Raw genomic sequence first — 13286 nt, forward strand, 5'->3', positions numbered from 1 at the left:
TATAAAGGTCACTTTAAGGAAAGAACCGATGTGGTTCTTGTATAGTATAGTATAGTATAGTATAGTTTAGATATAGCAAGTATAGCATAGGGATATAGAGTAAAAGCTCCATAGCTAACAATCTCAGGAATTTAGCATGTCTATTTTATCATGCCCTTTTTATGTCTATTTTATTATTAGTATTATTGCACAATCGAAGCGGGCATGGCCACCTGCATTTCACTGTATGCCCTGGTATGTATGTGACAAATAAAACTCTTGAATCTTGTGGCTCGTGTATTGTGATCTATTATATTGGGAGCTCTCTGGCGATTCCCACTCCTTGATTGGATGGGCATAGAGAACATGGCACAGGAAGTCCTTCATTCCGACAGCCATCAGACTTTATAACGCATCACTGTGCCTCACTGCATCACTGAGCACAGGGTGACAAGACAGTACAGTCTGGCATAATCTCTCTGGACCTTTACTTTTAAATCGACACTTTTACACTTTACATTTGACTGTATATTTCTGTGATTTTTTAAATATTTTAGAATGTATATACATACCAGAATGTATATATATCCCAGACCGTATTTAATTCTTTATTCTTATTTGTGACTTTTGTTTTGACCACATAAATACTGTTTACTGTGAGCGATCTGTAGTGCTGAATTTCCCTCGGGATAAATAAAGAATTTCTATTCTATTCTATTACATACAGGATTTAGGGTTCTTTCTACATGCGAGAGCAACCTGTGTGAACAGGCATAGATCTTAAATCTCTTCTCCATGACAACGTTCAAGTGAGTGCAGTTCACTTTCCAAAAGAGGGCAGTGTTCAACCACAGCTCAAAGCAACCTAGCATGTCAACAACAAAACCTCATTCTACTATGATGAACAATACACCCACCACCCACTCTGGCCACAAACCACTTACAGCCATGCTGAGACAATGTAGTGGGGTTATGCTCACTAAGTATGTCACGTTTTCTGGCAGGGTGTCGACGGTCAGGTTCCCTCCCAGGACCTCCCTGCTCCCCCTGGCACGGTCTGAAGACGACCCCGGGGGTCTGTGGGCCTGGCCGCCCGCGCTGGAGGGTTGATGCTGTGTGACCACATTGTACCAATGACCTGTCCAAAGCACAGGACCACATTAGGTTGGATGAGAATGAGTGTATTTGCTTTTTGGCATAAGAAAACGTAACTTTTTATACATTTTATTATGAGATAAATGACACGCTAATATAACAGGTGTGCACAAACTTTTTGGATTCAAGGGCTGAAATGTAATAGGAGTGATGGGGCAGTGGCACAAAAAAAATGCAATTGACTTCTATGGGAGGAACACATTTTGGTATGTGGCCCTATAGTTTTCAGCACACTCGAAACATAGTGGCAGTGCCACTTAAATCAGCCCACCGAGAACAATAACGTATTTCAACTAAACTCCATGTATTCCTTCCTACACTCACACACAGCCGTTGCCACAAAGGAAGATGCTGCATCTTCACCCTAACTACAGAACTGACGACAGACTAAAAAAAGTCCTTGAAGATTCGTCATAGTTTTCCATCTTCTTCACTTAAAATCGCCCATCCTTTGCACGTAAGCTTTGTTCTGTCATTTCGACCCGAATTTGTCATCTCACAACACACCATGATGTTATACGAGAGAGGTTTTTTGTTTAGTGTCTGGGTGTAGCTAGAAGGTAATATCTTGAATGATCAAAAATACATGGATAGATACACTATAGTCCGACGGATGGGTTGTACAGTGCACAGATATTAAGTTTAGATGATTAACAGAATGAATTCCCCCCTCACACCCAACCCAACCCCCTCTAATGTATGTTTCTTCCCCTTCGGATTTCTATTTGTTTATGATGTTCTCTCTTTCTTACACAGTACCATTTGTATGTCATAAATGTCTTGATGAATTGAAAATGGAGGACCCTGTATGTAAACAAGACGAAAGTATTTTTCTGGTCCTCTTAGCAGTTGTTTGTATTGAGCTGTACTGTATTGTACCCATTCTGCAATCTGTTAATAACGTTTCCAATCAATCAATCAAGGATTTGTGTTGAGGTTTTTACAAGATACACTACACGACCAAGGTACCCATGTACATGTCAAAATACTTCCCAAAGGTCAGTGAATACCACGATCACAACACCAGAGGGAGCTCCACAAATCATGTTAAACCCAGATTCGGCTCAAATAAGGGACTAAACACGTTTCGCAATTATGCCACATCAATGTGGAACGCCCTACCTAAAGCTGTAAAGGAATGTGGATCACTACCCACTTTCAAAACCTCTCTCAAGGGACACCTACGGGAGACTGCAATTCAACACTGGCCCCTGTAAATATCCTAACCCAACCCCCTCCAATGTACAGTCACTTACCTAGTATGGTTTTGTCAATAGTCCAATGTACAATTTTGTTTGTTCGTACAGTGTCCCCCCCCCCCCCTCAATGTACAGTTTTGCCAATGTACAGTCATTTACCTAGTATGGTTTTGTCAATAGTCCAATGTACAATTTAGTTTGTTTGTACAGTGTTTCCCCCCCCCCCCCTCAATGTACAGTTTTGCTTGTTTATACAGTGTGCCCCCCCCCCCCCCCCCAACCACCTCCAATGTAGATTACCCAGTATGGTTGTCAATATCCCAGTGTACCCAACCCCCCCCACCCAACCTCCTCCAATGTACAGTTTCTACGTCAAATGTATATACTCCCTTTTCCTGACTCCTTCTGTATCACAAACGGTACTGTATTTGCAAATCTGGTATGTCATAAATGTATAGATGTAGCAGTACTGACTATCTGTATGTCATGTATGAATGAATGAATGAATGAATGAAAACTTTATTTAACAGATTGCAGAATGGGTACAATACAGTACGGCTCAATACATACAATTGTTAAGGGGATGCAGACCTGAGAAAGACGTTTGTCTTGTTTCCATCAGGGTCCCCCATTTTCAATTCATATAGACATTTATGACATACACAACATACATGACATTTATGGCATAGGGACATATAGGTATTTAGTACTGATACATTTGTGACATAGGCGGTATTCAAATATACAGTACTGTTACCCCTAGATCCTGACAGAGTATATACATATGATGGGGAGGGGACTGTACATTAGGAGGGGGTGGGTGGGTGGGAGGGAAATATACATACGGCGGGGAGGGAATATATACATGCGGTGGGGAGGAGACTGTCTATTAGGAGGTGGTGGGGGTTTTGGGCATTTACGGTGGCCAGTTTCGAATTGCAGCCTCCCGTAGGTGCTGTTTAAGGGCGGTTTTGAATGTGGGCAGGGATTCACATTCCTTTACAGCTTTGGGTAGGGCGTTCCACATTGTTGTGGCATAATTGCGAAACGTGTTTAGTCCCTTGTTTGAGCCGAATCTGGGTTTAACATGATTTGTTGAGCTTCCTCTGGTGTAGTGGTTGTGGTATTCACTGACCTTTGGGAAGTATTTTGACATGTACATGGGCACCCCGGTCGTATAGTGTATCTTGTAGACCAGGCCCATTGCAAGTTGCTGTACTCTGTCGTCTACTCTAAGCCATCCTAGGTTGGCAAAGTGGGCAGGGGTGAGGTGGGTTCTGGGGTTCAGGTCAAGTAGTAGTCTGACCAGTTTGTTTTGTGATGTTTGTAATTTTGTTTTAAGCGCCTTTGAGGTGCTTTGGTACCATGAGGTGCACGCATAGTCATAGTACCCTTGAATGAGTGCTCCTGCCAGAGTCTTCAGGGTATTCTTGTTTACCAGAGAGGAGATCCGGTACAAGAATCTAGTTCGTTGGTTGACTTTTTTTATTACATTGGATGCCATTTTGTCACAGGAAAGATTTGCCTCTAGGATGGAACCCAGGTAGGTAATTTCGTCTTTCCTTGTGACAATATTGTCACCCACTGTAACTGAGAAGCCGTCGGTCTTGCTGAGTTTGTTATTTGAACCGAAGAGAATGGACTCTGTTTTGCCCATGTGTAATGATAGTTTGTTATCAGCGAGCCATATGCAGATTTTGCCTAGTTCCGTGCTGAGGGTTTTTTCAACCTGCAATTTGTTCTTGTCAGAGACCAGCAGGGCTGAGTCGTCCGCAAACAGGAACAAGTTGCAGTCACAGGCTGACGACATGTCATTTGCATAAATTAGGAAGAGTAGCGGTCCTAGTATGCTTCCTTGTGGAACACCACAGCTCACTGTGAGGGGGGGGGATAGAGTACCGTTTACCTCTACCATCTGTTCTCTCCCCTCCAGGTAGGATTGCATCCAGCTCACTGATAGGCTATCAAAACCAATTGCTTTTAGCTTGTCCATTAGAATGGAGTGATTGACAGTGTCGAAGGCCTTTTGTAGGTCCAGCATGACCATGCCGCAGTATTTGCCAGCGTCCACCTCTTGTTTGATGTGGTCGTTCAAATAGAGGAGGCATGTGTCAGTGGAGTGGTACGTTCTGAAGCCAGATTGGAATTCGTAGATTAGGTTTTTTTCCGCCAGGTACTTTTCGACCTGTTCGTAGACTATTTTCTCCATGACTTTCGAGATGGAGGTAAGAATAGAAACAGGGCGGTAGTTGCCTGGGTCTAATTTGCTGCCCTTTTTGTGTAGAGGGGTCACTCTCGCAATTTTGAAGTCCTTGGGGACGTGCCCCTGTCTTATAGAGAGGTTTATTATGTGTGTGATGACTGGGGTGATGGCGGCTGCTGCGTCTCTGAGGAATTTGGAGGGGATGTTGTCATGGCCAGTGGCCTTGTTAGGTTGGAGGGCGCTCAATTTTTTGAGTACCTCATCGGTTGTTACCATTTCAAGTTTGAAGTCGTCTCTGTGGACCCCTAGGTTTTTGTAGTATGCTACTATGTGTTCTACCCATGTCATATATGTCCTGATGAATTGAAAATGGGGGACCCTGATGTAAACAAGACGAAAGTCTTTCTCTGGTCTGCATCCCCTTAACAATTGTGTGTATTGAGCTGTACTGTATTGTACCCATTCTGCAATCTGTTAATAAAGTTTTCAATCAATCAGGAACACTACGTCTGGGGGTGATGACGTCACACACACACTAGGGTATATAAACTCTGCACCTCCCCTCTCTTCCTCGGCAGAGTGTTTATCTAACCCTAATTTGAGGCTGCCTCCTGTACTTAACGTTTACTGTTTTACTTTGTGTCTTGCTTTTCAGTGAACTACAGGAGGCTTTCTGACGGAGACAGGGATTAGAATAAAACAAGCTAAGATAACTACTTTGCTAAGCTCAATTTATCTCGTTAGAAACACCAGAAACATGCCGTGGTCAGCCTGGCTGCCGCGAAGAGTTCGTCTCTGCTGCTCTGGTGATCTGCGAGATGAGTTTCCGTTGAGCAGATCAAACCGAGCAGGGTGACACAGCGGACCTTCTTCAGGTGTCCTGTAAACCCACGCTCGAACATTTTCTTCTTATCTCCTCTTATGGCTGCTGTGCTAGCTAACGTTAGGCTCATCTAGTGCTGATTGTAGCGCGGATACAGGTAAACTATTCTGAAATCATAATCTGTTAGTTGCTAAATAGACTACGTACGCGCATCGATTCTGAGGTGTGCGAAATTCGAGGACAAACGTGAATGTAACTCGTTAATTCACAATATAGACTACGGCACTTTCGTGTTACATGGAGCTGGTGGTGCATCTTTGCTTTGCAGAGCGGGACATGTCGTGGCCTGTCTAGTTCAGAACGTGTAAGGGTCGCGTGTAGTCTTTTACCAACACACTTGCAGTTCCGCGTTTTTTACAAAGTTAATGACCATCTTTAAGTAGACTGAAAGCCCGGTAACGTTAACTTATTCCGGTGACAATATAGATATGGCATTGCATACTTGGACGTATGTACCGGTCCGTATGATGTTGTGCAATAAAATACAAATGGAAATCCCCACCCTAGGCTGTACGACGATTCTTTTACATAGTCCTCGGTCAATGTCCAGGCCAAATTTTTAGGAACTTTTATTTTCAACATTATTATGTCTCTCTGGTATTCTATACCCAGGCATGAGCTAGCTGTAACCGTATTCCATAACTGCACAGCTGGGTTGCTTTATGCATTGCAGGCTAATTTGGCAATAAAAGGGAGAATTTCTTCGCATGCAAACATCCTTAAACTGGCTGGACTAAACGAGTTCCTCCCCTCCCTTTGAATTTAAAGGGAACTCTCAGCCCAAATGTAATCCTTTTTGTTTCACTGCAGTTATTAGTCACTCATGCAGTACAAAATGATGCACTTGTGTCCCCACTTCAGGACTCTTAAGAAAATATGGCTGAACGTAAACCCAAAAAGTAGAAACGGCTAAATAGGCCTATATATTTAAATTGGTGCTTTTAGCAGTTTTCCTACACCTGGCTGTATATATATTTTTTATTCCCAATGAGTTCCTCAATTGGCTCTCGTGGGTGCAGCGTTAACCACACACCCGTTATTGTAGCTGTCCGCTTTTGCCAGTGGAATGTTTGTTGGCGTTGAAGTGATTCCTGCCTGGTTGTCCCCACTTGAGTGTAGGAGGGCAACATAAGCCCGCTGGTCTCTCAGACGTGGTTAGCCAAACCCTCAGGCCATGGGGAAGACTCTGTGCTCCCAGAGAAGCCTGCTCTTAACATTAAAAGGGCATTTCGGACACCACCAAAATGCTGATGTCTTCCACAGTGATGAGTGACCCACTGTCACTGAACCGGTGCCCTAGAGATGCTATAAGAATGCATTGACCACACGTCGCCAGTAGCCTACCTCCCCTGGTAGCATTTATATTGCACTTTTTTCCAAAGAGCTTTAAAACTTATGCCTCACATTATGATCCCCCAAGGGGATCAATAAAGGAATATCTTATCTTATTCACACACCGACGGTGGAGGCAACTGTGCAAGCTGCCGACCTGCTCAGGCTACTCACTGGGTCAAAAGAATCATGTCACATCAACCCCATCCTAACTTCCCTGCACTGGCTCTCTGTAAATGTCAGGGTCCTGGTGTTCGCCTACAGAGCCCTCCATGGGCAAGCCCCCCCCCCCGCTACATTAGCGAGCTCATCCACCCACTTTCCTCCAGCCGGTGACTGCGGTCTTTTGACCAGGAGCTCCTGGTGGTGCCCAGGACCAGGCTTAAAACAAAAAGGGATCGAGCTTTCGTGGTGACAGCCCCAAGCCTCTGGAACGCCCTCCCCCTAAACATGAAAACCGCTCCCTCTGAACTAATTTTTAAAAGGCAGCTAAAACATACCTCTACAGGCAGGCTTTTAAACACCTATAGTATAGCCCTTTTCTGTTCGTGTCTTTTTGTTTTTTGTTGTCTATTCTGTTGTTTTGGCTAATTTTAATGTTTTATTCTTTTCTTCAGATGTTTCCTCTTACTGTTTTTTTATGTTATATTTATTACTGTTGTAAAGCACTCTGTGCAGTCATGCTAAGAAGGGAGCTATATAAATAAAGTTTTACTTACTCTCTCCACCCTTTGTTTCACTTTGATGGTGCGTTGGTTAGTGCACACATGGATATTATACCTAGATGTGTCATGTTTTCAATCACAATCCTTCCAGTTAACATCTATGAGGTATGTTGACTGGATGTAGGAATGTATTCCGGGTTGAATATAGGGCCCAAATGCATTTTTATAGACTAGAAATTGACTGTGCAATGTAGTATAAGTCTGGAACCAAGTAGATCATTTATATGGTTTATAAAAGCATGGAGGGGTGCAGAGCACCTATGGTTTTTGGCTGGCCAGGTCTCTGTAGGTCACTGGTCCAATGATTGGTTCCCCCTGGACCAGCACTACTAAAATCACTGGCCCTATTACCACAACAAGTGAGAAGTTTGACTGTCTTGAGGCTGTTTTGATGGAAAAAGATGCTCCATCTTCATTCATAGTGGGACTCAAACATTTCTTCTTATCTCTAGGCTGATCTAGTGCTGACTAGCGTGCATGCCCCACCTGTAACATAGAAAAAACTATTTGACTAAATTGACATGCATTGAGGACAACCGTTAAATGTAATGCGTTACTACAGAATATTGGACTGGGTAATGTGGCCATTTACCCATGTAGAAGACTGACCATCTTTGCTTTGCAGAGTGGGACATGTGGTTTGTCTAGTTCAGAATCCATTGGTTTAGGGGTCACCTGTCCAAGAGACGGGAGGGGTAGTTGGTGTGAGAGAGAAGGGAGGGATAGTCAAGAGTGCATATTGATTTGTTTTGACCAGAATAGACTCAGCCAAAACTACTACACTACGGTCCCTCAAACATGTAAGATAGAAACCCTAAATGGAAACAGGCTCTGAATGTTACGTCTCTAAACAAAATGTTTGCGATGTTGCTATAGTCTAGGTCTACTTCAAATACATTTGTAAAGTAGCTTTTCAGATTTATCTGTGGGGGGGGGGGGGGGGGGGGTGCATGCAGCAGCCTAACACCTGTGCACCCTAGAACACTACAGACAACGCCCAAAAACTGGTGGGAGAAATCAATGCACTGAGGGAGATTTACGGCACATACACAGAGCAAAAGAAGATTCAGAGATGACGAATGCAGAGGGAGAGGCAGAGACAGGCGTAACCGAGGAGGGCAATTAAAGAAAACTATTTTCTCATTTGCCCTTTTACACTTAATGAGATCCACTGAGCAGTGGAAAGAAATGTGACTGAAATAGATGGTTATATGTATATCTTAAACATGTATGCAATTAACTAAATCTTGCGTGGGTCTGAAGTACTAGGAAAATAAATAGATAAGCAAATGGCTAAATACCTTGAAATTGTAAGACAGGAATGTTGACAGCAGCAGAGGTCGGTGCATTTATGCCATATCAAATGTTTTATTATTTTGTTATTGTTTTGTTATTCCCTCTCTCCCTTCTATCCTTAACAACCTTCAATACCACCAAAGAAAAGAGTAAATTCCATTAAAATGATCTTGTAAAAAAGAAATAGTAATAAATAAATAAAGGAAAATGTCACAGGTAATGTCCCCGTGTTGTACAGGTAATGTTGATTGATTGATTGATTGATTGATTGATACATTGGAGGTGGTGGGGTGGGGGGTTGGGTAGGCGGGGTGGGGGGGTGGGGGGGGGACTACAACTGTACAAGCAAAACTGGACATTGGAATATTGACGAAACCATACTTGGTTCCAAGAGGAGGGCCTCTCGTATTGGGTTAGGTAATTTACTGTACATTGGAGGGGGTTGGGTTAGGACATTTACAGGGGCCAGTTTCGAAATGCAGTCTCCCGTAGGTGTTCTTTGGGAGTGGTTTTGAAAGTGGGTAGTGATTCACATTCCTTTACAGCTTTGGGTAGGGTGTTCCACATTGATGTGGCATAATTGCGAAACGTGTTTAGTCCCTTGTTTGAGCCGAATCTGGGTTTAACATGATTTGTGGAGCTCCCTCTGGTGTTGTGATCGTGGTATTCACTGACCTTTGGGAAGTATTTTGACATGTACATGGGTACCTTAGTCGTGTAGTGTATCTTGTAGACCAGGCCCATTGCAAGTTGCTGTACTCTGTCATCTACTCTAAGCCATCCTAGGTTGTCAAAGTGGGCAGGGGTGAGGTGGGTTCTAGGAGTAAGGTCAAGCAGTAGTCTGACCAGTTTGTTTTGAGATGTTTGTAATGTAATGATGTGTTGTACAGGTAATGTCCCAGTGTTGTACAGGTAATGTCCCAGTGTTGTACAGGTAATGTCCCAGTGTTGTACAGGTAATGTCCCAGTGTTGTACAGGTAATGTCCCAGTGTTGTACAGGTAATGTCCCGGTGTTGTACAGGTAATGTCCCAGTGTTGTACAGGTAATGGATAAAGTCAGATAATTAAAGCAATTACTGACAGAAAGGGTGTCACTGCAGGCATGTAGAAAAGCAATAACTCCAAAGGTGAGACAGACGCCAGACAAGATATTTTCAAAACCATCTTGACCATGAACAAACAACAACAAAAGAAGCAAGCTGGTTCAGAGCAAAACTGACTTCCGTCCAGTTGCTTAAGTAATGGGTACCCATGCCAACCACAACATTTCCCTGTCTTTTTCAGTAAGCGGTCAGCAGTGGATGGGGGTGTGAGGGCACACCCTTTCCTGAGGAGAGCCTGAAGCCACTGGCGTCGCCTCATACATGTACCCACATGACACATCTATAGTTCAATTCGAGGTCTGGCGAAATAATAGACATGTAGCCTAATACCCGGGGAGTTGGTCAAACCGGTTTGAGAACACACGTTTGAATGTTGGCACTACATTAGAAGATGGAACCCCCTACGGATTCAATTCAGTCTTCTCTCTGAACGATTCAAAATGTCCTCCTATGCTTTATTTTTCATTGTCTAAATGAGTGTTGTGGTGAGCGCTGCAGATTTAACCTCACTGTGCAACAGGTGCGTAACCAGCCACTCCTGACTAATTAGCTTGACCCAGGGCAGGCGACCGACACCACAAGTGTAAATGAGCGATTGAATAATAAAGTAAGATACTTTACGAATACGTAGGTTTACCAATGCCATTGGAATGTGACAACGGGCTAGTGACATTTCACAAGACGACGTGATCTGAGAAAATGTAATATGGGTTTTCATTAAAAGCGTGTTATGAAAACAATTGTGCAGTGATCTCACATATCCTCTGTTATGGTGAAATCCAATCTCTGCAATGGATGAGGTCAAATGGATTATCCGTTTTTCATCGTCTGATAAGAAAACGATACATGTGTAATGAGTGAAAGAGTCACAAACCAGACTAAATGCAGGCGTGTTGTTTCCAAATTCCAACATTATCATCTTACAAAGATTAACTTTGTCAAAGCCCTTACCTTCAGCATTCCCCCTTGCCACTTTTATTTTCCTATAACCTTCCAAGTGTTTAGGCTATGGCTGTCACAAATGCATGAAAATTGCATTACTTTTATTAAATAAGATTCAATCTGAGATTCAACCTTACAGAGGGATGTTTCACATTAGAGTACCGTACTCATTTCAACGCAGGCTTGGCCAAAATGTTCTGGATGAAATTACGAGCCATTTGTTTAAGTAGAATTCTCAACAGGACTGGAGACAAGAAGCCAACACTGAGGTCACTAGCCCAGGACAGATTCAATTTTTATCCCAGTGTTTTGTGTTTTTCTAATCTGGTTTGGATGCAACAGATGACTCTCCAAGGACAGTATTTCTTTTTAAATTTGACAGTATATATCGGACTGACAAGCGAAAATAGACGAGAGCAAGAACATGATTACGCGTGGGGTCATGACAAAGGCTAAAACATTGTGAGCACAACAACAAGTCCAGTGAGTCACGGAGAGCCCCCGGGACGATGCATCTTGATCCCCCTTCTTATTGATTTTACGCAACAGATTTTATTGGCACTAGCCTATGTGCATCCCGCTTTACAAAATAATATTAACTAAATTGTTAACACTCCTTTTTCAGCAAGGAGGCCGTTCTCAAGATCTTCCTATCAGAGGCGACGAGTGGATCAGTTTTCCTGCCCTCGAGCAACTCGACAAAGGTCATCTGGGGAAATACATCAAGGAGGAGGAGATATGTAAGAAAAACTAGCCTAATTATCGAGTTTCTGCTGCAATTGATTCCCTTAATTGTATGCTTACTTGTAATAAAGTCGGAGAAAGTGCTAAAGAGGATTGGCAGCAGGGGGACTCATGGCAAGGCCGGGGAAGATGAAATAGGACTAACACACATGAAGCGACGATCCATTTCTTCAGAGCAGGGAATACTGTATATTCACCACACATGAATAACAAATGTCCCAGAAACACCTCTATCTGGTTCTCTGTCTGAGCCTACTCACTTCCCCAATTCGATCGCACACGGAGACACAAGAGTACAAATACATCACATCCCTTGAAGCAACATGCACAAATACGCAACCGGGCCTCGTTTCTTTAGAAAATTGCTAAACTTAATTCCATTTTAACCTCCCAGGCAACTTGGCAGACAAATAGCCTCTCTAGGTCCGTTCCAGAATCTGTGCTAGTGGGAAGGCAAAGAGGAGAAAATCTAATTTTAAATCCGAGCAAGGCTGTTTGTGGTATGTTGTTTTTTTAGACTCTGTAGCGTGTTTGTGGAATAGGGTATTTTTACGGTATAGGTCATCCACTTTACTGCGAAAACAAAAAGGCCATGTTGGTATGTTTGCCCACTTGCCACTTCAGATTCACACACCGGCTCTGTGGTTCAACAGGAAGCTAGAATAGAAACGGTAGCATTTGCAGCCTCCAAAAGAATCAACACCATAACAAGAACACGTATAATTTAGTACATTTATTGACGAGTGGGTTCACACCCTGCATTCAATCAAAATAGCTTGTACTCATACGTAATTTCCTCGTAGTGTGAAATTGAAGATAACCCACTGAGACATCTGGAGACGATGAAGCACGGTTGACTATAGATACATAGGCTTGCTTACCACATGCATAAGATGTGTCACAGGTGTGTGAGGACGAATCGATGACAGGTGAGGTCTGGAAGAGTCAAGCAGCAATGAAGGACACGATGAAAGGAAACGGTGAACACGAGGAATAGGAAGGGTAGCTTACCTGTTGGTTCTGCAGCCCAAACTCCTTCCAGCTGTCTTTTGGAGAGAAGGAATAACAGCATCACCAAACTGAAATACATATTCAGCAGCATGAGAGTTCTGTTTCTCTTCTTCTTCCTTCTCCTCTTCTTCCTCTTTCCAAAACAACTGTCTCCTCGTCCCACGTTTTACTCTGTCCTTCACTCCCACCCTACTCAAAATCTCTCTCTTTCTCTACACACACCCTCTTTGATCTACACCCTGTCTCTCCTCCTCAATGCTGTTCTTTCGTTGCCATGGTGATCACAGAGACACACAGATCAACTGATGAAGCGTAGCAGATGAGGAGAGAAAATGTTTCTCTCTCCCTCCCTTGGAGTTCGGTCCTGCCTCTCTAGTTGTCCTTTTTTTGTGTCTTTCTAAATGTGTTTGGGATTCTGGTGGAATTCTCTGGAATTATAGCTGAGCCCACTTTCATTTTGAGGGATAACCATAGATCTATATGACAGCACTGATTGGAGTTTCATCACATAGCTCCATGGCGCCTCCTGCTGGCCAGGAAAAGAATGAACAGCAAGGGTGGAGAAATGTGAGGGGAAAACGCATACATCTTCTACATCTGAACGAGGCCGAAAAATAGCATTGCATATCCTCTAGGAATCTACTGACGAAATATCGCACCAGACTACTGGACATGAAGAACATGTTTGTTAAAACACCACGTTCCAAAGTCAA

The 13286-nt window shown here is 43.2% G+C and overlaps 1 protein-coding gene across 3 annotated transcripts in view; it reads right to left on the bottom strand.

The window, feature by feature from the left end:
• LOC311241109 (plexin domain-containing protein 1-like) overlaps positions 1-12939 on the bottom strand; it is a 25890-nt gene extending 12951 nt beyond the window's left edge. For 2 of the 3 annotated variants that reach the window (XM_084329810.1, XM_084329808.1), the window contains exons 1-2: positions 12574-12939; positions 924-1117 (exon numbers count right to left, since the gene is read on the bottom strand). In XM_084329810.1, the coding sequence (XP_084185936.1) occupies positions 924-1117; positions 12574-12664 (285 nt within the window). In that variant the 5' untranslated portion in view covers positions 12665-12939. The remainder of the gene's footprint in view (positions 1-923; positions 1118-12573) is intronic. The other variant, XM_084329809.1, reaches the window with a different exon arrangement.
• Positions 12940-13286: the final 347 nt, after the last annotated feature.

Source organism: Notolepis coatsorum (assembly GCF_963971535.1).
Source record: "Notolepis coatsorum genome assembly, chromosome: 14".
Taxonomy (NCBI): Eukaryota; Metazoa; Chordata; class Actinopteri; order Aulopiformes; family Paralepididae; genus Notolepis; species Notolepis coatsorum.